Raw genomic sequence first — 24446 nt, 5'->3', positions numbered from 1 at the left:
GTGTGATGCATCTCTTCAGTATGTTGCTTTTGAAACTTCTCAGAAGTACTGTATATTCCTGGTGATGAACACAAGCCCTTCCGAGCCATTCCCATTGCATGTGAGGAGCAATCATGCTTCAGAGGAGTGTATTTGAAGAGTGCATAATACCTTCATAGCAGCTTTGGATTTATTTATAGTTTTCATTTTTTATTAATATTTTTATCTGCCAGCACTTAAACAGGAGCTTTTAAAAATATGCTTTTTATGTATTACCTGCTGTTTCGGGGTGGTGGTATTAAGCACCATGCAGTTGGTTCATGCTGACGACTTTACCAAGAGAAGTGATAGCGCCTCAAGGTTACCTTTTAAAAACAATTTTTAGATAGCAAAATTATTTTTTATAGTTATATTCAAATAATACATCAAAATTATGCTTGGTTACTTTATATGAGTACAAAGAACATTTTTAGGTGTGTGTACTACATATTCTGCTCCTGGAAGCTATTAACAGAGCTTGTATGTCTTCAAATTTCTGAAGAACTGGATGTGGAAATGAAGTTGGAGTTGAGAATCAAAGTTTTTGTCTCTTTTGGAAAATGCTGGCTTTACCAGTGCCTCTTGCGTTATGAACACTCTATCAGCCTTTTGTAGTAAGCTTTTATTTTCGTTTATATATATATCTTTGAATATCTTTAATATTTAGGCTGTTTATGCAGTTCATTAAAATAATCCTCTTTCTGTCTGTCATTACTTCTGTTTGTAGAACAGAATATGGTTTGTGTTTGAATAATTTTTTTTAACAAAATTGGAGAGGAAATAATGCTATGTGTGGTTGTAACGGCAGGAGCTCGGAGTGCGCACAACGCCCTGGTTTCACCCAGTTTTAACATTCTTCTGTACAGCGTCCAGTGGATTTCAGTTATTTGTAACAAGCTCTTTCAGCAGTTGCACAGGCTTTATTGTAGTCCATGCTGATTTTGTAGTGAAGGACAAAGTAATTACTGTGGCATTAATAAAATGGTTGTGTGATCATAGTTAAGATGCAACATTTGGGAAGTGTTGCAGAGGGGCTGAGCGCTGTCATGGTGCGTTATGTCGTCTGATGGGTTTGCTGATCAACAGAAAAAGCATGAAATCAAGGGTAAAAGTTCTTAAACTGCATTTCCTTGGAAAACAGTGTTAAATAAATAGGGATTCCTGGGTGGGAAAGGAGCCATAGCCCGTATAGCTCTGTTCAGGAGAGGTTGCCAGCGTAGGCAAGCCAAACCAGGTGAGCTTTCCATTTTCACTGGGTGCTGGGAAAGTGGGTTATAACTCTGATGCTGCTCGTATTTGCCACATTACCTCCAGCAGTAAAGCACTCCTTGAGGACTGTAAAACACCGCTCGCTTTGGATGCGGAGGGAAGACTGCCACCTGCTGAACCAGTAACACCAGTTCTGTCTCTTCTATGTTTTCCTTAGCGCAAACTGGAAAATCTTTTACATATTTTTAAGGGTACTTTTTAATGCGACTTCCTTTTTTGGGGAGGGGGAGGGAGGGGGGTGCATTTTTGACCTTAAAATAATCACATCTCAGTGTTGGAGTGATAAAAGAATACATCGTTAATAGAATTCTATTCAGAACTGAAATTAGAAAAAAATCTAAAACATGCTATCCTAGAATAAGGGAAGCTTATTTTAGGTATCAGCTGTATTAATAAGTGTAATAAAACAAGTAATATGGCCATCCAGATTGATGATGATAAAGCCTTTCATAACTACAAAATCTTTTCTTCTTTTTCTTTTTGCTATCTGCGTGAATTACATAATGTGTTTTAGTCACAACGATCACAAAAACGAACACCTCTGTTTCTATTGTTTTGTTTTAGATAAGATGGGAAAAAAACATCACACTGGGGGAGCCCCCAGGATTCTTGCATTCCTGGTGGTGGTAAGTATCAATTTTCTTTTGCTCTGGTTTTCAGATTATGTTGATTGCTAGTTCCAGCAGCTGGAGGCAAGAAATTCAGGTGAACGTTGTAGAAGGAATGTGAAGATGAGGATCAAGAAACATTTTCCTGTTAGGGAATGAGAGAACAGAAAATTAGATATAGAAAAAACCCCAGATAATAGATATGGGAAAAGAAACATTGCATGGTGTATTGGTAAGAAAGCATCTTTGAAAGAAGATGGCCTGCAATTCTTTCTTCACCACCTTCCAGTAAGTTGTGCATTTAAGAGATCATTATACACATCTAAAATAATGACATTTGGGGAAAAAAATATATATATATATATATACATACAGAGATGCTGCATGTGGATGTGAGCTTCCTCAGTCTTCAGTACATGTTCTAGTCACGGGAATATCATATGAAAGTAATTAGCTGAAGGCAAGCTACCAGCCTTTTTGGGAGGCACTGTGCATTAGCCTGGGCTTGGTGCTGCAGTGTTTGCATTTTCAGTTTCTCTGAGCTCAGGATATGGGTAGACGTGGGGTTGACTGGTAATTTTTTATGCATGATACCATTTGCTTATATATGCTGGTGTGCAGAGACACATCAGTGTTTGTAGAAGTCCCATTTGAACACAAAAACCTGAGTGATTGGTACAGCTGCATGGAAGGTGGCATACTCTTCACTACTTTTCTTTCATAGCTTTTAGCTGTGTGATGGAAGCCTGGCAAGGAGAATGTGTTCCTTGTGTCTCTGTCTGCATTATCCTCAGTTTTGATTGTCTGCAGCAGAGTGCTCACATTTTCCACAATTCCATACTACAGTGCTGGACTAAGTTACAGAAGATTAAGTCTAAAACAATAAGGAAACACTACAGAACTCTAACAAATTTTATTTTTTTATTTGTTATAGCATACACATTATTTCATTCCAGAATCTTTTTGTTAGAACTGATTTGTGCATAGCTCAATGGTTGGGGAGGGAGACCAATGGGAGTACCGTAATTTCCTTTCACTATTCATAAGCCAAGAACATATCCATCTATTTCCCACTCTTGTCCATACGCCTGTTTCTCTGGGAACTTCTGTTTAAAGCGCAGTGTTGGACATTGGAAGGACTCCTGGGTTTCTCTCTGCCTTTTTATGTTATTGCGAATCTGTCCCTTCCTGTGCTTTGTGGAAATTAATTGCAGTACGTGAAATGCAGACCTTCAGTAGTAAGCTTTGTAGTCTTAAACCTTGTATATTAGACTAGCTGCTTGGTTTGTACTGTAGTGGTATTAAAGGAATACAGTACTGCTTGCCTTGGATCAGATAACTGGACTTGATTCTTCATAGATGTGTTACAAAGCTAAATTCTTTCATAGAGGTAAGTAAGTGTTTTTCATGCCTTGGTGAGGAAGCGATATGTCTGTTTCTATATGTGAACATGCATGTGTGGTGTGTATACACCATAAATCTACACGAGTATTACAATGATTTTCTCACCATCTCTGTAACTTCTTAACTTGCAGTGTGTTTTGGGATCTCTACTGTGCAGCTCCAGAAAGACGAGAAACATGTGAGCATTCAAGTGAAGCAAAAGCCTTTCATGACTATGTAAGTTTTGTGTGTCTTTACCACATTTTCATTAATGTTATGTATAAATGTGACAGGGAAGTATTTCTATGCTACAGAGGCTCAAAAATGCAGGTGTCTGTCATATCTACGTAACAGTTTTATGAGGATGCCTTAGAATTAGGACTTGCTAACTCTGTGATTACCCAGCACCATATGGAAAACTCCTGGAAGCCATCTCAGAGGTCAAAGTGCTGTCCCATGTGTTAATACAGAATGAGGAATGTCCTTCTGTCCACCCCGCCATGGACACATCAGGCTGGTCACAAAGACACAGGGCAAGTGGAAGCACAGATATGTCCTGTCCACATGTCCATGCTCTGTTGGTGCTAAAGAAAACGCTGTTCAGTAGATGGAATTGATCACCTGGTTTCTGTCAGGACCATACTGACTTACAGTGTGATTGTTCTTTGGATAGTTTTGTATCCTGATGTTAGTATTTCTCATCAATGTAATAAACACTTAAGCATCATAGAACAAGTCAAATGCAAAATCATGCAGTCCAAGAAAACAGGAGGAATAAAGGGCAAAAGTATTATGCTAGTTTTGATGTGTTTGAGACTTAGTTCAAAACACAGCAAGAAGTTTGGTGGTGTTTTGCCTTCAAGGACTAATAGTAAGAAAAAAAGAATTTAGAAACTAGGGCCCAAAACATTGCAGCGGTTTCATTCTGTTTTCTCAATTTTCATAATGTAAACACATCTCTACAAAAATGTGGAACTGCATTCCAGAGTTAGGATGGAATCTGAGTTCTTCCTACTATGTCAGCTCCTCTCCATCTGGTGATTTCATTTTTACTGATGAAAATCTTAGGAGGCTGAGTTTGTCATTCCTTTGGGCCATTGATGTAGTCTAAAGAGGGAGTGTAACTCTCATGGTACAACTCTGAAACCTCTTTCCTTGAGTGTTTTCCAGCTCTGTCGGAAGTACTGTCTAGTTACCGCAGAAGACTATTTTTACGTATAAAATTAAAATTAGACTGCCATAACCCAGTGTCTTACAAACACAAATCTGGAGAAATGGAAGTGAATCACCTAAGTGACCATTTTGCCTTTTCTGTTGCCACAAGCTGATAATGGCTGATAGTATGTGACCTAATGGTGATCTTGCCTTATTTGTAGTTAACAATGACTTTAGGTTGCAAATGCACCATCAACACAGTTAGAACTGTTGGTCACATTTACTTACAGACCAATGCCACTCTAATACCCTCTTCTTGGTGGCTAACAAGTAACAGAGCGTGGACAGTTTTGCACAGTCATGTCCGGGCTATATTGATCACTAGTTATAATTAATGAAAAATAAATGTCAGAGAGAGGAAAAAAGTTATAAGGAAGTTCTCCAACTTGGTAAAACACATTCCTTGAATTAAAATGAAGGAACTCTTGCAAGTACCATTGCTGCAATATTTTTTACCTGTTCTGTTTTAGATGTGCGATTGTTGGAAAAATACAATATTTCACTGTTGTTTTGAATCCTTGTTATTAGAGCAAGGTTTAACTCTCCACTGAAGGCAGAATAGTTTTACAGAAATAGTTATGACTGCAGGGAACGACATTAGTGCATTACAGTTGTGGAGGTCAGAATCCACAGTATGCCAGTTGACTTCAGTGGGGGACACACTATATATATGTGTACCATATGTGTACCACAAATATAATATGTGTACCAAAAGCCAAAAATCTGAAACATGAATAACATTGTTTTGAAATAATTTTGAAACAAAATGATCAGAGAGAGAATTTTCAGTGAAAAAGTACTTGGAAATCTAAAAAGGAGACGAGTACACAATTCTTTATACTCAGGAGTGTTTCACTGATCAGTAAGTTCACTATTGAACCTAGATCTAGAGGTATACTAAGAACTTGAGTAGGTGAATCAAAATAATGTCAAATATAATGTTGTCTTAGTATCACTCTTCTAGTATTTCTAGCTTCTGGAGATCTTGGAATATTACATGGGCTTATTGCTCAGTTCTGTCTTCAGTGTGATGTGTATTGTCATAATTTTAAAAAACTGAGAAAATACTCAAATGAATTCTGTGTGTGATACAATTTTGTGATTGAATGTTTAAGTTATTGTATAAATAAAGTTGTGTTTGAAGGAAAAATAAAATGATGGTATGCTTCTATATACACATCAGTCTGTGTTAAGACAGAATGGATGTTTATTTTAGAACAAATTTACCAGGTATTTCTAAAGCCTATTCTCTCAGTCTTTTGAGGTGACAGGAAAAGCTAGCTTTGCATTATTTTTGTCACAGTTAAGATAAACTCATCTAATATCTAGCAAGGCTCATGGTGTTCTTATCATCATGTCCTTTTTGTTTCGTAAGACAGTCTGCATCCTAAGTGCATACTTTTAAAATCTTCCGTGTATTTAATATTTCATGAGCGTATTGTACGTTTATATTAAAGAACATGGCAAATCATTATAAAATACAGACAAGCATATTTCACAGTAGAGGAAGATGAACATCTATTAAGTGAAATCCTGACCCATGTAGTGTTTTGCCAATTGACTCCAGAGGGTTCAAAATTCTGTTGACAGTGAAAACCGTCAGAGAGCCGGTCACTGGATTCTGGCTTTGTCATCAGGCTGAGGGGTCTGGTAAATCAAAACCCTGCTGTTAAATTGCAGGCCAAGTAATAGAGCATTTGTAGCTGTACTGTTGTGTCTGAAAACAGTAATTCTCAAATACAAAAGGCACGGAAGCCTTGTTTATTAATTCACGCTAGCGATTCAGAATTTTTGTTTGGTATGTGTTCTACCTGACCTAAGAAAAATCGTTCTTCCTGAAGGTGTGAGTGATCTGGTTAGAGCATACGTGTCAAGTTTAACAGTAAGTAGGCTGAATTAGCTGAACCAATATCTTGTCTGTCTTTGCTTTTGTGAAGAAAGGTTTAAGAAAGTTTGATTAGGAGGAAAGCACTTGCATCTGATTTAATGATTTGTGAAATATTGCTGCCTTAGTAAAGGTAGTTGCGAGCCAGTCTACAACACACACAAGTTGACTCAGGTTGACTCAGAGATACAGAAAGACCTGGGTTTTTAAAGTTTACTTCAAGTTTTACAGTATCTTAACTGCAGTTGCAAAAATAATGCCATTTGATTTCCCTCCCTCTCCTCCTCAGACAATGCTTTTTTGAGACATGAGGTTTATTTCTTTAGTTACTTTGCTATGAGATTTAATCATTTGCTTAGCTTTTCGCTGAATACAATTAAGTAACTGCGGCTGGACTTTGTCCATCCGCAATATACTTGTGTGAGAAGACTAGGAGGATCCTTCTTGGACTGTCTATAGTGCTGTCCTGAAAAAGTGCATGTGGAGTTGCTTTGATATCAACTCTGCCTAATCAAACAAACTGAATCTTAACCTGTGTGTGCCTACCAGGCTGTGCCGCTGAGTCTGTTCTTGACTATTTGTGTAAAAAACCAGTAAACTCAAATCATTTTAGGTAACTATTAAATTTTCTGATACATATGTGTGTACAAGTTTGTTTATATAGTAGCATCCCTGTTCTGCAGAGAAAGGGTCTTGAAGTACTATTTCATTGTGTTTGGATTGTACTAATACACCTTCTGATTTTTGTCGGGCTAGGGAGAGGAGAAGAATCTTTCATGTCTGACAGCAGGAACATGAAGTGACTCTCAAGGTGGAGGCTGTAACTGCTCACAGTACTAACAATGTTCATCTTACTAAAAATCCAATAAATAGAAAAGCAAAGGCCTATTCTGACTTGAAAAAGATTTTTCTATTATCAATCTGATGTTAAGTATTTGCAGCTCCTCCATATTATCTAAAAGGGATTCTATTTTTATATTCTATTGAGATTTGAAATTGGAAATGTTTTCTTCTGAGCGAACAAGGTTCTGAACTCATTAGGTACATTTATCTAATACATTTTAGGCTTGAAAAGACAGATGCATGTCATGAAAGTGCATGTGCTGTATCAGGGAGATAGGTTCTGGCCTTGAAGTTTGAACATAAATGATTTAGAATTAGAAAATTTTACATTTCAGGTAGCTCAGGAAATAAAACTGGTGCTCGCTCACCTAGCATATTAATATTGCAGGCTTTTCGGTAGGTGTAGCTTATCTGAAGTAGAAGAGCCCCCACGTTTCTTCTCCAGAACCTATTACTTTTCCTGGAGAAAAACCTCTGTGTTCTTTGAAGTCTTGTGAAAAAATCGTTTACATGGATGCTGCAAGACAAGATTTAGTCTTCACTGTAGAATGGGTTTTTTTTTCTTCACAGTGTCCTAAGGAAGTTACTTCATCTCCCTAGTTAAGATCTCATTTCTCTGGATGTTGAACTGAGGTCTTGTGTTGAGAGAAGTGGGTTCCAATGTGCATCTTGTTCCTGCCTTCCTTCCACTTCTTTACAAGCTGAAAACATACTGGGTCAAAAGGAAATAAAACATAAACCTTGGAGAAGAACGGATTTTTAGCAGCACCCCTACCAATGAACTTCTGACTGCTGCAAGCGACCATTCTCCTCTTCCTCAGGCCTGGGCATTCGTTCACATCTCTGGAGCCTGGGTGGTACCTGAAAAGTCTTTTCTTACAAGATAATTTCTGTACATAACAATTAACATATTTTTACAGTCCAGAAGTTCCTGTGCCTCTCTCACCCTCCTTACATTGGAAGTTCTTCCATGTGGTATCAGGGATGGAAGAACTTGTTTTAGCAGTTGATATTCTTGCTCTTGCTACTGTTGTCTTCTGCAGGCAGTCTAGCCAGGGCAGCTTGTGCTTCTAGATCCTCCCAGGTTTCTTGCTAAAAATTGGATTCTGGGTCTGGTTTCCAGCCATTTGTTTCCACAGAGAATCCATCTTAACTGCTTCTGCTTAAAACAATAATCAAAACAAAAGCTCTCCCTCATCCCCAAGTGTGGAAGAGCAAGAGATGACGAGTACTGGGGGAGGGAATCAGGGAATCAGAGATAATCTACAAAATGCTGAATTCAGTGACACTCATGGGATGAATGCCAGATTGTATTGCCGTGGGATCATGAAATGTATGGCTCCGTGAATGAGATCATCAGATTTTGGATCTCTGAGCAGTTAGTGGCCTTCCTGCAAACTCAAGAGAACCTCTCTGCATTGCTGTCTTCTCTGTTTTGGAGATTCTCCACGATCCCATGGGCTGTCACTTAAAGCAGAGGTTCCCAGGCACAACTCTATCGGTAGGCGTGATTTCCTTTGACTGAGGAGTACGTGCGATACCCTACATAGTTTGTGCTTGGCCTGCTTTGCTCAGTAATGGTCAAGGACTGTTGTACCAAAACAAAATGCTTCTGGTCTGAGTCACCTAGTAATTCCTTACATGAGTTCCGCAAACTTGTAGAAGGCCCCTTACATGTTCACTAGTCATTAATGTATCTGTAATTTCACCTTCAAAATATGGTCTTCAGACATGTGGTTCTTCCTACTATGTAGATACTACCTGTGTCCACCTGGAGAACATGTTATTTCTTAAAACTAGAAAAAACTTGGTTCAAGTAGCCATAGCATCTTTTTTGCAAGTAATATGGGAATAACAAGCGTCTCCTTCCATACAGTCATAGTTAAAACAATATCCTTTGCTTTCTTTGTAAATAGCATTCATTTTTTGAGTATGAATGAACTGCCTTTCTTTGCTGCTCTTTTCATTCTGCAGAGATCATGTCTCACTTCCCCGTGTTCAGGTACATGTTTAGTAGAATGTACTCCTACATAGGAAAGCCAGAAGGAGACCAAGGAAGTCTGGCATTTGCTTTGAAATTCCATATCTGAACATGTTAAGTAAATCAATATGGTTGAAGATTGCACTGGTCTATTGAAAAAAAAAAAAACAATAAATCATATTTTTTGCAGAATGCTGTGTTAGTGTCTTACAAGGTGATAAATCCTTGGATTCTGATATGTGCAACCAAAAAGCTACAAATGTGAAAAATGTGGTAAATGTTTAGAATTCTTATCTTCCCTCGATTGTTGGTTTTGTAGGAACACTAGCATCAGATGAGGTGAATGCCTTTATGGGAGGACAGTACTTGTTGGAAGGTTTGGAGAGGACAGTGTGGTTCACAGTCTCAGAGTCTTGTGTAATGGTATTGGCAGAACTGTACACAGGCAAACTTAACTTTTTCAATCTCTTCAGCTCCTTAATTTTATTGCTTAGTGATGTTCTTTAATGCAATTGTCTGGAAAGGATTAATTAAAAGCACACTCCAGCCCGCAGGCAAAGTGGGCGTCACTTTCTGCAAAACTGCATTGACTCGTGTCAGGATTTGGTCCACATATTTATAGTTGTATCTCAAAATGTTGCACTGTTATCTCCAAGACTGCGAAACAGATTTTGGTTTTGCGTATTTTCAAAGCTGAGAACTCACTACTTTCCTTGGGTTGTAGAGTACCCCTTTGCAGGAAGACATGGATTTATTTTCTTCTTGTTTCCTGTTAAGAAACCCCCCAAGAGAATTCTCATTCTCACATTTACATGAAGGAGGAAGATGTGCTTGTTCTGCTCTTATCATCCTCCTCCATCATTCCTTTCTGTCAGTTATTGGATAATGATTAGACATGAACTGCTCTGTGTTGCAAATGTCAATTGTAAGCTCTGATACAGAAATGTGTTGTTTCTTACAGTCCACATAATGTTTTTTCTCTTTACAGAGGTGATTTCACAGGTAAATTTGTGCTATGCTTTTGTTTTAATGTGAGGACTAAGCCATTTGTTTCATAGAAAAAAAGCAACATTTCCACCCCAAAATTTCAACTCTTCTCCTTTGACTGGAGATTTAATTTTCTCAGAATTTAGAAGTAAAATGGTTAATTAGTTTGAGTTAAGTGGAAGCCTGTGACAGTGTAAGGAACCACCATCTCCCTTGAAGGCAGTTTAGCTCCTCTTTCATGGCTCCCAGAGGGAGGCAGTGGACATGTTGAAATAATGCCTCTTTTCTAGGAACCATTTTACGCTTCATTTTCATTGAAAGCTATAGCAGATAACAGCCTTTCTTATGAGGGGAGGCTTTCTGGGAATGTTCTGTGCAAAAAATAGTATTTATTCAGAGTAGAACACTAAGAAGATTTATATACACTCTAAGTAAAACCACAGCAAATTTATGAAATGAGGCAAAACTTTGTTTTCTTTTGCTTGAAGGAAAGAGGGAGTATGTGAGGATTCAACAAGTCATGGGAGAAGTCAGTGGTTGAAGAGATAAATGGGGAGTGCACAGGATGGGGAGAGGTGAGAATACTAAGGGAAGTGGCTGGAATGGTCAGGCTGCTTTGCAACCTTCCACAATAGCTTAGTTTTTACAATATACAGGTAAAATCTGGTTCTAAGATTATTTTTTTTTAATGGTGATAGAGACACTGTTAAATTATTAGATGCTTTGGTCCATAATAGTTGTCTCCATTAGTTTATTTCTCCTTTCTGAAATCTAGGGCTGTCTTTGTAATTAAGATGAAACCAAGGCACTTGTGATCTGAAGTTATGATGTATGTTATATTGCCTGGAAGAAGGCTGCACTGAAACTTCTGACCAGTTTGATGGAAATCCCAGGATACTGCAATTTTTTCTTTTCCTGCTTGGTTGTCCTGATGAACAGTTGTTAACCATTTCTCAGATGGATGTTGTTAAATGTATCTTAGTGTAAAATTTCGTGCAATAATCATGATGTATTTGGAATTGGACTCTGCTGGTTTAAATTTTGATTTTTTTCGTTTGCTATAATGGGTTATTTATGCTACGACAATGAAAGTTGCATTACAGTTTAAGTTTTAAACTTTATAATTTGGAGTGAACTCAAAATCAAGGTTTCAATGGAGAGAGTCTGTTTTTTATTTTACAAATGGATATGCATATGCATATGCACATTTCATGGCGTGTGTTTTAATATTTCAATATATAAAATTGTAAACCTTGTGGATTTTAGATATTACCTTAAAAGGTGTAGAGACTTTGATTCTTTTGGTTTTATTTTGCTTTGCCAAGTGAGAAGATACACTCTACCATGAGTTTGAGAAGCATGCGTTTTGAAATGTCATGTTTCCAAATTTCTGTTTTAGTAGTTGTATTTAAAAACATTCACCACTGTTGACGTACAGATCTTTCTTATTGATTGCATAGTGTACGCAGTATGTTTTCACAGCACTCCGGAAGTTGTAGCTTAGTAACACTGCAAATATTAAATTGACTAACAAATGCTCTGAATTTAGAGTTCAGGATCTCCTGACATTAATATTTAACACTGATTGTGCATAATGCTTTACATTAATAAAGCACCAAGCAAACATTTGATCAATAGAGAGCAAATGTTGGATTAAAGCCTCACAACAACCCACTGCACGCTCTTCCTCCCCCTCGGTATTCTTTCTTCTGATGCTTCATGCTCCAGATCAGGATTTCATCCGATGTTTGTAATGCTCAATGATTTAGGTAGCCTTCTATTAAATATTTGCGTGTAGCAGTTCCGATTTAGGTAGTGGGATTTCTCTCTGAGCTAATTACGAGAGGGTAACCTGAGAACTCTGCAAGGTGTGTGTGTGCTCCTGTGTGCGCATCTGTATGTAACCACACGTTTATCTCCGCCAGAAGGATGCAGTGCAAGCCAGTACTACATTGATGTAAAGCGTTTTTATTTTTCTGATACCAGTATTCGGCTAAATTTAAGGTAGTTTGCCTAAATGTATTCTTCTTTAGCCTCATAAAAAGTAGAAGTGAAAGTGAGAGAGTAATTTCTGCACAATACACCAAACAAGAATTTTGTAATAAGCTTGACTGCTCTGTTGATACATCTAAGTGACTCATTTCAGACTTGCTTAACACATGCCGGGAAAATCCAAAGACTTATAGCTTCCATCTGCTCTCTAATATGATGAAAGATGAATCCTGAAGATCACAAATTGTGGGAGACATGCAGCTCTTAAGAAGAACAGCTGAACAGCAAATGCCTTATGAGAGGTGGTGAAAAATGAAGTAATGAGGAGGAAAGGCAGGCAAGCCTCTTGAGGGAACATGGATATCCATGGCTGACTAGAACTGTCACATCCAAACATTACACTAAATATGAAATGCACATTATATAACACGAGTCACAGGGAACAGATGATAGTCTTTTTGAATTTTCTACAAAATTAATGCCATAATATTCCAAGCAATTGTGCTAACATGTATTCTCGAGTTGCACAGAATGTTTTTACTTGAGAAGAAATGTTGTACACATCTCCATATTAGAATATCTGTTTTGCAAATGAGGTTTTGAAATCTTGTTTCTTGTTTTGAAATCTTTGCATTCTAAACTTAACCACTGGAAATATGTAAACCTTCAATGTGTACAAATTAACCATGTCATTCCCATGTATACTATTGCAGAAAAAAACCCACAACATGCATACATGTTTACCTAGAGAAAAATGGAGATTGCGGCATAATCAAGCAGAATCAAAATTACGCTTGACTTAAGGGGAAAATCTGCTTTGCACTTTGCATTGTACCCAGTTCATTGTGACTCCTCCTTAAGAAGACATCTCCCTAGTGCTATCACAGTAACATCCACAAACTGGATTTGTGCCAATTAGCGAGGATACCTATAACAAAACTCAAATGCAGCAGTCTGTAACCCATCAGAGGCTAATGTACCCCACCAAGAAAGTAGTAGTCTGCATAATTCACACTAGAAGAGGTGCATGACCTGTCTAGTTTACTCTGACATCGGAAAAGAAAGACAAAGCTCTTTATAAGGTGTATGACAAATATTAGGTTCTGAGCCATAAAGAATCTGGAAAACATTTTCCAGTTCTGCTTTCAGATCCCATTTCCGTAAATGTATTACAAAACTGAAATTTTAGCCTATGAAATGTATGAAGTTCTTAACTATAAAATAGTTAAGGAAATATAATCCATGAGGTGAGTTTTAATGCCTTTTCTGTTTTAAGAGAGTCAGAAAAGTATGCAGATAATGTAGATGTGTATAGTGGAGTATGATGTTACACTCCATAAATCAATTTTACACGTGTAAGCCTTGCAGTGAGATTTGTAAAGGCAAACACTTGAATCCCTGTGGAGCATGACCTCATTGACTTCATCACAGGTCTACACAGATGTTACGATCTGCCTGTACAGGTTTGATGGCAGGATCAGGGACTTTGGCCCTAATCTGGCAAGCAATTTCACGGTTGAGTAGCATTACATGTGTGAATACTCTTGTAAAGTCACATATATGTTTGCAATATCAGGATCATAGGAAACTGTATGAACACAGTGGGTTATTCTTTTTTACTGTCTAATTTTAGGCTTATTTCTCAGAATAGAAACCAACCATTAATTTATTTAGTCCATTGTTTTCTGAATATTTTTGTGTAAAGAGACCGTTTTCTGACTCCCTTTGCTGTGAAGAAAATCTCAAAATTTCTGCTTATAAGGACAAAACTGCTGAAGAAAGGTTCCCTGGACAACTCTTACATATTACTGCAGAAAGCTTTTTACTCCATCCTAGCACTTAATTAATAATATTTTATTTTCCCATTGTTTTCAAGGTTGTTACATTATTCTCTGTACAGCAACATGTTTTGTGACTCCCATTGCCAACTGCTTTATTTCTCTTGCTTGAGCTCCTTTCCTCCCATTGTTGCATGGTGGACTTGGACTGGGGACTGAAGGATCACAAGAGCGTAGCTCCAACCACCGTTGAGTCGATCCAGCTGCTCTCTTGGCTTTCACTCATTTAGAACAGTTTACTTTCTGCTAGTTGGATAGTTTAATTTAACATTTGCAGTAACTGCCCTCCTCCCTTGAAACATAAACAAAATTAAAAATAAACAGCCTCCTGCCAGCTGTTCTGTCTCTTGCTGTGTGATGGCCATCCCTCAAGTGTTCTTGGGATCTTCTGTCCTCCTTCATGCTGGAGATAAAGATGCTTCCTCTCACCGTCTGCGGGGAAACCTTTTCCTCTAGGATTAAGAAGGAAGTTTTGGATCTGTCAGCATCTCGGGTTTCTCTGTTCCCTTTGTGGGTGGCCTTTCTTGATGCCTGGCTGTGGTGGTATCTTGGAGCTTGGCTACTTCCAAGTAGCTGCCTGAATACTGTTAGTTCTTGGAGAGTTAATGCGATGCATTCTCTGTACCTCCATGAATATTCAGTCTGAGCTTTGATACAAAGCTTCTTCGTGTTTTGTCAGGTTTGAGGTTTAATTCTGTGCCTTCTCAACAGTGAGGCACACAGGCAAAATCATTATTTCCTTTTCCTCTTATTAAGGTAAAAAGGGAGCTCCTTTGCATCCCTACTGTCTTTCCTGATAATTTTCAGAATTTCTTCATCCTGGAACAAAATTGGTATTGCTAATTCTTTTTGCAGCACCACAGTATATGGAGCGTTTTGTTGAAGCTTCTGTTCTCTGAATCATGTTTCTTAAATTGTACAAGGAACTAAGCTTTCACTGTTTTTTAAAAATATCTTTTTTAGTCTGCTTGATTGCTTCGAAAACATGACCCGAGTGTATGATGGAAAATTATTAGGTACCAAAAAAAGATACAACCCCGGTAAAGTTGACATCACTTATAATCAGTTTCCTGAAATCCAAATTAGCACAAGAAAATAGTATTGAAGGTGCATCCAAAAGGATGATTTCAAAAGAGGTCTTCAATAGGATTTTCATGTTCTACTCTGTTACTAGATGTCTTCTCATCCCATAGTGGTAGTTCTAGAACCTTTATAATTAATAAATGTACATTTTAAAAATTACAACTAAAGCACACAAACAAGTGTAACTTTCAGTTTTCTTACAATATGTCTAATAATTTTATAAAGTGAAATCTGTAGTTTAAGATTATTTTTAAAAATCTATTTCTAGTGACTTGAAGTTTTCTTTAAGCTGAATTGTTTGTCCAAGGTGTCTGCTAAAGGTCGAACTCTTTTTTCCCAGTACCGTTAAGCAGAAATGGCTGTCTGAGGGTTTACAGATATATATCTAGATGGATGGGTGGATAGAACGAGATGACAAATGATTGAACAGCACTGTTCCTTTGGTGGAACTGTTGCGTTTCGTTGGGGGAGAAAGAAGGGGTGAGGTAGCTCACCCAGCATGGCCAAACCAGTCTTTGATTATATGATGTTTCTGCCTACTGGAAGCATTACTAGAGGCGACATCGCTGTTTTGTAAATGAGACAAATACTGTATTTGTGAATATCATCCTTGCACTCAGTATGTTTCTCTTTTACCACCCTCTTATACTAGAAGAGGAATGTGTAGCCCAGTCCATCTGCAAAGCAAGGATCCCACAGGAAAAAAAAAAAGCCAACCTGTGCATGATCATGTAGTTACCGAGCGATTCACCGTGCCTACATAAGGTTTTTAGAGGAAGAGTGGAGATTTGACACCCCCAGCAGTTGTTTGAGGAAAGTGGTGGTCACCACTACCCTTCTAGCACAAGCGTCTGCTGGAGTTCTGCTGGGGAATGCCTGGTTTCTAGAGCTGAGACAACCTCCAGCCCGACCACCGAACTGCAGAGCCACCAAAACCAGGCGCTTTTGGAAAGAAAAAAGAAGTTTTAACAACTACAAACTTGGGTTTAAAAAGAAGCTGTGCTAGCAGGTGAACATCTTTCAAGCCATGTGGTGGCAGAGCTGGATTTTTCTAAAAGGTATTTTTTTATTAAATACCTATGTTCAGCTATGTTGTATTTAAACAGCCCTTATAAATGGTGCATTTACTGTTGAGCAGCCCGTGACTTAAAAACTTCAAAATAAATGGAAAAGAAAAAATTACCAACTTGATATGTTTATTTTGTACTTCCTTCGTAATTTGTCAACTACCCAACATGCAAAATAAATCAATCTTAAGAAAATAAACAGGTAGTTGAATGACAATATGGGCGTTGCAATGTGCTTCAGCTTCCGCAGCTGTTCTGTTATTGTGAGCCACAGGGGACTGATTTTAACGAGGCTCCCGTCTCCTGTTCTTGGGAGTGGGATTTTGTGTAACTCTGGCCCCTGCTGGTTCAGACCCAGCGCTGGCAGAAAGAGCAGATCATGATTTGTTTGTAATGTTAACTGGAAATGGCTCAGTTAACATTATTAACATCATTACCATCTATTCTAGGTTTGAATGATGGTTAAAACTTCTGGTTTTGTTATGTGCCTTAAAAATATGTTTAAAGAGAGCAGGAGCTGAGGGAGGTAGTAATTTGGGCTCTGATGATTTTGATACTATGAATTAAATCTCAGCTGTGCGTGCCTGAAGATTGGCTACAAGTTCTTGCTAATATAGGTAGTCTGGGTTTTTGCTGTTGTGTTTTTTTTTTTCTTTTTTTCCTTCAAAAACTGTTTGAGTATGCAGCAGCTTTTATTGAACTTAGATCAACTTCAGGGTGCTTTGGCTGTTGTGAATCAGGCTGCCCATTTAAGAGTCTGCATGCACGTATAGGCAGTGGGATACTCATCCTTTTAAATCTCGGGTTTTATTGTTTCAGGCTATGGCTCAGTTCATACATGTGTCTGTATTAATATCCTTGTTCTTTGCAAATAGGCATTTTTTTGATATGGGGCTAATGCTGGATTAACCAAAAGGACTCTGTAAACCCATCAGGTAAAAGACCTGTTGTACTCTGCCAGGAACTTCCTGGTTTAAAAAAGTTATAGTAAAACATATTAAGTCCGATGCCTGTTCTCTTCTTAGATTACTCACAGTTGTCAGAATTTCAGGTTGAGACCAAAGGAAATACTTCAAGAAATAGATCGTCAAACATTTATATACTGGATTTCCTATTTATTACTGACTAGAAGCCATGTCAGAAAATGTGTTCCAACTTTATTAAATGGGGGCTGGCAAAAGTTGGAGTTGTTGAGAATACTGCCTTGGTATTAGCACAAACTGAATTATTGATTCTGCGTGTGTTGTAAGGAATTGCACACAACCATTGCCCAAATGTGTATATTATGTCTTCTCATGGAAGAAGAATTCTGTCGGTGAAAATTGCCTTTTTTATAGTAATTTCTGTGTTATGTCCTTGCTGAATAAACAAACCATGGAGCTACTCAACCTGCAGAACTCAAATGCATCCATTTTTGTGTTGCGGATAATGTATCTTACTTGAACATTTTAAAACACATGGGGTTGCAGTTGGTACAGTTCTCCAGGCTGGGTGCTCATTTTATTTCCTATGACATTGAATCTGCCCATCCTTAAACTTTCTTTTGGATGGGCTCTAACCCTTTCCTTGGCTGAAAGGTTGTTATCTATGACGATCTACTCTTTCAGAGATGTCAGACCTTATAGGCCAGGTGCCTTTTGCTCTTCTTATGCAAAAATTTCTTATTTTCCTTGTTGGAGGCACAGGGTTTTTTATGGTTTATGGTTTGTCTCTTCAGGGATGGATGCATGATATTTGAACTCTGTAGGTTCTGGAAAACAAGTTCTTTTGGCTTGCCTAGGAATGTATGTATCTAGACAAAATTCGTCAGCTTGCATACTTCTACCTCAGTGTCTTCCTTCCTGGAGCTTTCCAGATGTTGAGGATTCTTTGCAGTCTTTGCTTGTCCATCCGTCCATCCATCCAGCCAGCCATCTATCCATCGTGCTCTGTTCCTAATGTGTAGCTCTTTTTCTTCTTCATCTGTTCCATGCTTATGGTGCATGACTCTGCTCTGAGAGCAAACCCCTGGTTCTCCTGTGACATGTTTCTTGCATCTTTGAGTCTCTTTTCATTTTGTTGTCAAATTTCTAATCCTGATTTTATTGTCTGCTTAGTGTTTTGAGGCCCCAGTGGTGATATTTGATTCCTCTGGTTGTCTTCAGCAGGAATTCAGGTGCCCCAAGATACAAGATACTGTTGGAGTTGTTTCGTAGAGTGTGACTTCCATGGAAGATACAAAGACTTAGCAAACCTGTACTTATCCTGGTTTTCAAGTTACCAATATGTAGTAAATAGAAGTAATTTACTTGAAAGTCTCCAAACATATTCATTTCTGGAGAAGAAATAATACCAGAGTTTCTTATAAGATGTGTTCCTATCACAGCAGGTGTATTCTAAAGCCTCCTGAAGTTTTCGCTGTAATTTTAAGTGAAATTTTAGTGCTTCTTGCATTTGAGCAGGTTTCCTTAGTATGAAAGAGAAGGAAGTTTTGGACCTAATGCCCTTGATAGCTCTAGCAAGCATTTGGGTGTTCCTTAAAAAGGCATTTCCGTACCAGTTAATCCGTATTGCACAAATTGCCAGAGTGAAATAGAGAAGCATAATTGTTGAATGGCTAAACTTGATGTTCTGATTTCTAAGTCTTCTATGTATTTACAATATTTTAGCGTACCTTTGCCAGAATCTCGCTATGAATATCTTCCAAGGGTGTATGTGGAGCTGACCTACGTAGACCAGTGCTGTGCTCCAGAGGGGCTGTGAGGATCCATCTCATGAGGAACCAGCACGGAGCCCCCAGAGAATCATCAGACAGGGACTTAGCAAATCTGACTTTAGGAGATCTGGACACAGGAAAGGAGGAGGGGCTGGGGAGATTGTCATTATTTATCGTGGGGCAATTTTCTCTCTTTATCTCTTCCTGCATGCAGCTTTTTTAAATGCTTGGGAGATCACTGAAATAAGAGCTTGAGGAGCAAACTTCTGCAATTTACCATCTGAAACATTTCTGAAACAAAATTATTTCTTTGGTTATTACCTTTTATTGTAGACTTGGAGGTGTTTAATTATCTAACCTTTCCTTCTGTGAATTGCTGAGCACATGGCCCCGTTATTTAACTGCTGAGCTCCCCCACGCCAGGGCAGTTCTTCAGCTGCATCCCGGTGTAGTTCCCAGTCTGCCCTTGACCGCTACTGTCAACACTGACATCTTGATTATTTTTGGGAAATCAGTCAAGTGCCTGTCTCTGGAGCTGCCATTTTTGTGTTCGTTCCTGGATCTAGCAGCAGGAGGTGGTAGAAATTGCCTGTTACTTTTGGGCTTGTGAAATATGCAATTTCCGATACCCTAGGGTCTGTCAACTTCTGGTCTCTATGTGTGTGGAGAAATAACATACGTTATTTGGAAATACCAGTTCAATAGCATAGTTTTCCACTAACTACTAACTTTAGCTTGGTTTAGCTTATCATTGTATCACTTAAGGGATATTAAAAAATGTTGAAAAAAGTGGTGCACTGAGCGGAAGTTTTAATGTGTGTTAGTACATAAGTAGTTCCAAACTTTAGCAGGCCTGCTTCAGGTCTGTTTTACGTTAAAAGTTTCCTTTTCACTGGATGTCTTTTCAAATGTGTAAGTGCAAGAACACTAAAGAAGGCTCCATGATCACAAAAAAGCCCAATATTTTTCTCTTTATATTTTGTTTTAAAAATAAATAGAAGTGATGGACTAAGACAAAATTATATTTGCTTAATATTAATCTTGTTGTGAAAACCATTAGTGCTAGAGAACATAACACTGAGAAGAGTGTTATGTAAAGTTCAGAATTAGGCTGTTGTTTCAGATTCAACTAACGAGCAGAAGTTACATGAGTTGCTTTTGGTTCCCCCAACTCCTGATTTTAGTGAAGCACTGGAATATGGTGATTTCCTCCACAGATCAGTGAAAAAGACATTTTAAATGATGCTTTGGAATACAGAGACAAGGTGACCACTCTGAGCACTCTTCTTTGTGAATGCACATAATAAATAAGCTGAGGCACAGATTCTTCTTTTACCTGTGTTTTCCTTGCATATTTAGCAGTGTCAGATCTCTGCACTTATTTACCTGTGTTTGAGATTTTAATCTTGACTTCTTTGAAACTATTTTAGCGTAAGTCAGTTAATACTTTTATGTCTCATCGCCCTGTTGAGTGACATACCCAACCGTTTTTTTCATAAGCCACCGAGTATCAGGCAGGTGACACCACCTTGCAGGCACAACTACCATTGCTCAAATTGAACCTGTGCTCTGGGGGCTGTGCACAACAGAATAAATCCTCTGAGCTTGCTGATTCTGTTTTTAAAGTTACATTTTCACTTTCTGTACAGGTATTTAGTCTCTTATATAAAAATGGTTAAAAAAAAGTCTGAAGTGTTGCTCTCTGAAGCGTACTCAAATGTCTGTCTCAAAACTGGCTATCAGCCTTAACAAAATATGCAATTTTTTCTTGCTAGTCTTTTTTCCTCCTCCTTTCCTCAACCCACTGTCAACCATTGTTCTGGTAATCTCCCACTGTTACGTGATTTTGCTGCTTGTTTTTTTTTTTTTTTCCCTCTTTTAATTGGAACATCTTTAACATTCTCTTTGGTTCACAACTGCTATAGGCAAAGATGCAGCCCTGTGTATTTCTTCGTGGTGTGTTACACCTTCCCTCCAAACTCGTAGCATTACTGACTGTTTCAGAAAACAACATTGATTCCTGACACACCAAGACCTCTGCTTTAATTTTTAATCCTGGCCTGACAGGCATTCAGATTCGTTGCCTGTAACTGCACTAGAATCAACATATTATTGTGTATGTTTGATGAAGCATAGAATTGGTTCAAGTCTTGTTTCCAGTTACTTGGTTTCTAAATGTGCTCTTTTGGGACCTAAACAGTGTTATCAATATTCTTTGTTCTAGTGGCTCAGCCATTTGCAGCTTAATATTGTTAAGGGGCTTTTTTATTGCAGCAGCTGTTTAAGTTAAACCTTTCTTGGAATGGAAGAAATTTAGAAATGGGCCCCATATCCAGTGTGAAACTGTGGAAAATGTTATTATTCTCATTTCTATCCTAGGTATAGATTAAGTACAACCATGCTCTTCACAGTTTGTTTTCTTCTGTGGACTTCTTGGTAGCTTTTTAATTAAGCAGCAACCCCAAAATTAATTAATTCACCATTATATCCAGAAAATTATATCTGCTGCTTAAAGTAGCTGACATTTTTTTCCTGTATTTGAGTTCTTCCTGTGCTTTTTGTCCTTTTATTTTTGGAGATATGCAATTAGCACATGCTGTGTCTCTACAGTACTCTGTTTTAGATGCAAAGTAAAATGCTGAATTGTGTTGGGTAGTTCAGATACTGCCATTACTTTTGCACTGAGTTCTGAAACCAAGCTTTCATCTACTCTTTGGTATAAAACCATTTTGCTTATTAGGTTTTATTGTATATGTACATGGTCCTGCAACAGTGCTCCTACCATGAAGTCTATGATGTAAAAATTTTTAAATTGTTGCTCTCCAGCAAAATCTGATTTCTTGTACTATGGCAAAATTCTTGAGAATTTCAGGAGGATGAAGGAGTAAATAAGGACTTAAGTTGTCAGGATTTGCTTAATTTGCATGTCTGCTAATTTAATACCACCATAATGGAGATCTGGAGAGTCTGCTGCAAGACTGATTGAGGGTTGGGAGGTTTCAGAAAAGACTGCAGTTTAGACTCCCAGAGCAACTGATCAAAATCTAAGATAAAATTTTCTACAGAATGAGTAATGCCATTGTATGGTCTCCTTCTTAAAAAGAAAAATGAGGATTGCTGCACCCAAACTTAAATTTTCAAAGTGATTATTGAAAAAGTAATCTTTGGAGGTGGATCTTGAGAGCTTTTTTTTTTAAAAAATTTTTGGCTGCTAGCTTGCACTACGGTGACACTGAAATTAGAGCTGCAAGATGTATAAATACATGTATGTAAATATATCTGACGAATGCAGGCATTATAACCTATGTCTCAAAATGGAGCTGTCTCTAATTTCAATATATAATTGGTGAAATAATGATGTCAAGCGTATATCTTTCAGCAGTACTTGTGTTGAAAACAATTACATGTTGCAGAATTAGTATTATATTACTGCTCCTGATGATCACTGAAGGAGGAGGCACGTGTTTTAAGCCTGCAACTGTGTGGCTGATGTGAGCAGGAGCTGCGTGAATGTTGACATGCTGGTATGTAAAACTGAACACTGAAAAATCACTAGTCTTGTTGAGAACTTCTTGTAATGAGTACTGGATCAAAACCAGTTACAGATGAAGGGACCAGTAGCTTGGGTATGAAGAAATATCTCATAAGCCTCCAGTTCTGCATATATTGGCTCTATGCCATTGGGAAGCTGGGATTCCCTAAATCAAAGGGATGATTTCCCAGAGATAATTAATATTTTAAGGTAATTAGCATTTCAGTTTTCTGCACACTCACCCATCATTTCCTTTTTTTTTTTTTCCCTGTTTGAAAGCAAGACTAAGCCTGTCAAATCCCCTGCAAATTCTGCTCTGCCGGAGCAAACAGTGCAGGTCCTGACCCCTGTTTGTTCTGACTCCTGGGTTTATCCTCTTCTAACCAGATATTTGAACAGAGCTGTTAGGTAAACTGTGCTGTCCTCTTTTTTCTTTTTCCACCCCCCCTACCAACTGCTGGCCCTGGCCGTCTCCCAGCATCCGCTTCCTCCAGTCCTGCTCTCATGTAGCACAGTATCTCTGGCGGAAATCCTGTGACCAGCCCGACTTCCTTTTGATACAGATTTATCTGGGTTTTTTTTTTCTTTTTTTTTTTTTTTTTCCCCCCAGCTCTGCCATCTTTAAACAGCTTTGTACTTGGATGTAGTGAGATCCCATACTTGCCATCTCATTTGGCTCTTCTCTGACTTTGGATCCCTGCTGAAGTCTTTGGCTTCTGTCTCCCATCCTTCTCCGTGTATGATCCCATTTATTAAAAATAATACAGTAATAGCCTAATAACATATGGTGTGACCTTTCCCCTCCTTAGGTTTGCCTTTCCTTCTCCCTTTTCCTTGTTCAGTTTTATTCTGTCACAGATTCAGGAGGGGTTTTAGCTCTCCTTCTGCTTGTCCCGATCTTTCAGTTCACATCCCTTTGCATAATCCTTTACCTTCCTCTTCTTAATCTACATTCCCACCTGATCTTCAACTGAAGTTTTTCAGTCCCTCTCAGCTTTATAATAAACACTAAAATCTTGATTCCCTTCTCCTTGAGCCATGTTGTGACCTGCCACCAGCTTTTCATCTCTCACTGCATGCGTATGGGGTACATCTCCTTCAGACGTGTGAGAGACCTTCTTCAATCTGGATTTTGCCTGTTACATTAAAGTGAAGTGGGAGTCTTTACCCACTCTTGATTTGATTCAACTTGACCCCTTCAATGCTGTTAATTACTTGGCTACTCACCTCATTTATCTTCTGTCTTCCCAGACGCTCTTCCAGTGTTTCCTATGGTGGCTTTTCCTCATCCTTTTGCCAACTTTTTCTCCTTTTTGCCAGCTTTCTCCCCTTTTTCCTCTCAGTATATTTTCTCCTACTTCAGTTCTAAACACAAACTCGCCTAGATCTTTATAACTCTAGCTATTTATGTCTTTTAATTTTTTTTTTCCCAAATCAACACCCTAGCTTTTCTGTTCTACCTTTCCAAGCCCATTTTGACTGAAATGAGGACTTAAGAGTATCCTCTGTTTCTCTCTGCCATCTTCTTTGACTGCATGGAGCAATAAGACTTTCTGCTTGGCCCTCAGGCTTGTAAACTTTGTGTCCTCTCTGCCTTGTTCTTCTTATCGTAACCAGATGTGCTTTGAGATCTGAAAGTATTTTGCAGTTAAGGTGTATATGCTCATTCTCATATTTCTGTACAGGTAAAACTATTGCCTCTGTGCTTAACTAGTATCTTGATTATGGAACTGTGCTTTTCTTTGGCCTTGAAAAATCTGGGTTTGCTATACCAGTATTCATCCAGAATGCTTCTGTAAAGATCATTTTTCTAATTTGCTGCTGACTCTCTTCGCTACATGCTGCTGGTTTCCAGTTCTGTGTTTCTTTCCATTCCTTTCAGAGATCACACTCTTCTGTTACCACTTACTAATCAAAAGTTCATCACCTGCCTTAATACTGGTTTTGCCCTTCCTACATAGATATTCAAACAAGCACTCTAGTGCTTTTGCTCTGTGTTTAACAGAAGCTTTCTCAATATCCTCAGACTTACCTTGTTACCATTCTTCAG

At 38.3% G+C, this 24446-nt stretch overlaps 1 protein-coding gene across 4 annotated transcripts in view; it reads left to right on the top strand.

The window, feature by feature from the left end:
• The window catches only part of SSBP2 (single stranded DNA binding protein 2), a 193800-nt gene that overhangs the window by 47789 nt on the left and 121565 nt on the right, over window positions 1-24446 (top strand). For all 4 annotated transcript variants that reach the window (XM_065657718.1, XM_065657719.1, XM_065657716.1 and 1 more), the window contains exons 3-4: window positions 1852-1913; window positions 3431-3515. In XM_065657718.1, the coding sequence (XP_065513790.1) occupies window positions 1852-1913; window positions 3431-3515 (147 nt within the window). The remainder of the gene's footprint in view (window positions 1-1851; window positions 1914-3430; window positions 3516-24446) is intronic.

This window comes from Caloenas nicobarica, chromosome Z, assembly GCF_036013445.1.
Source record: "Caloenas nicobarica isolate bCalNic1 chromosome Z, bCalNic1.hap1, whole genome shotgun sequence".
In the NCBI taxonomy this organism is placed as follows: Eukaryota; Metazoa; Chordata; class Aves; order Columbiformes; family Columbidae; genus Caloenas; species Caloenas nicobarica.
Note: the sequence above shows the minus strand (reverse complement) of the source record. Positions and strands in the feature narration are given on the sequence as shown.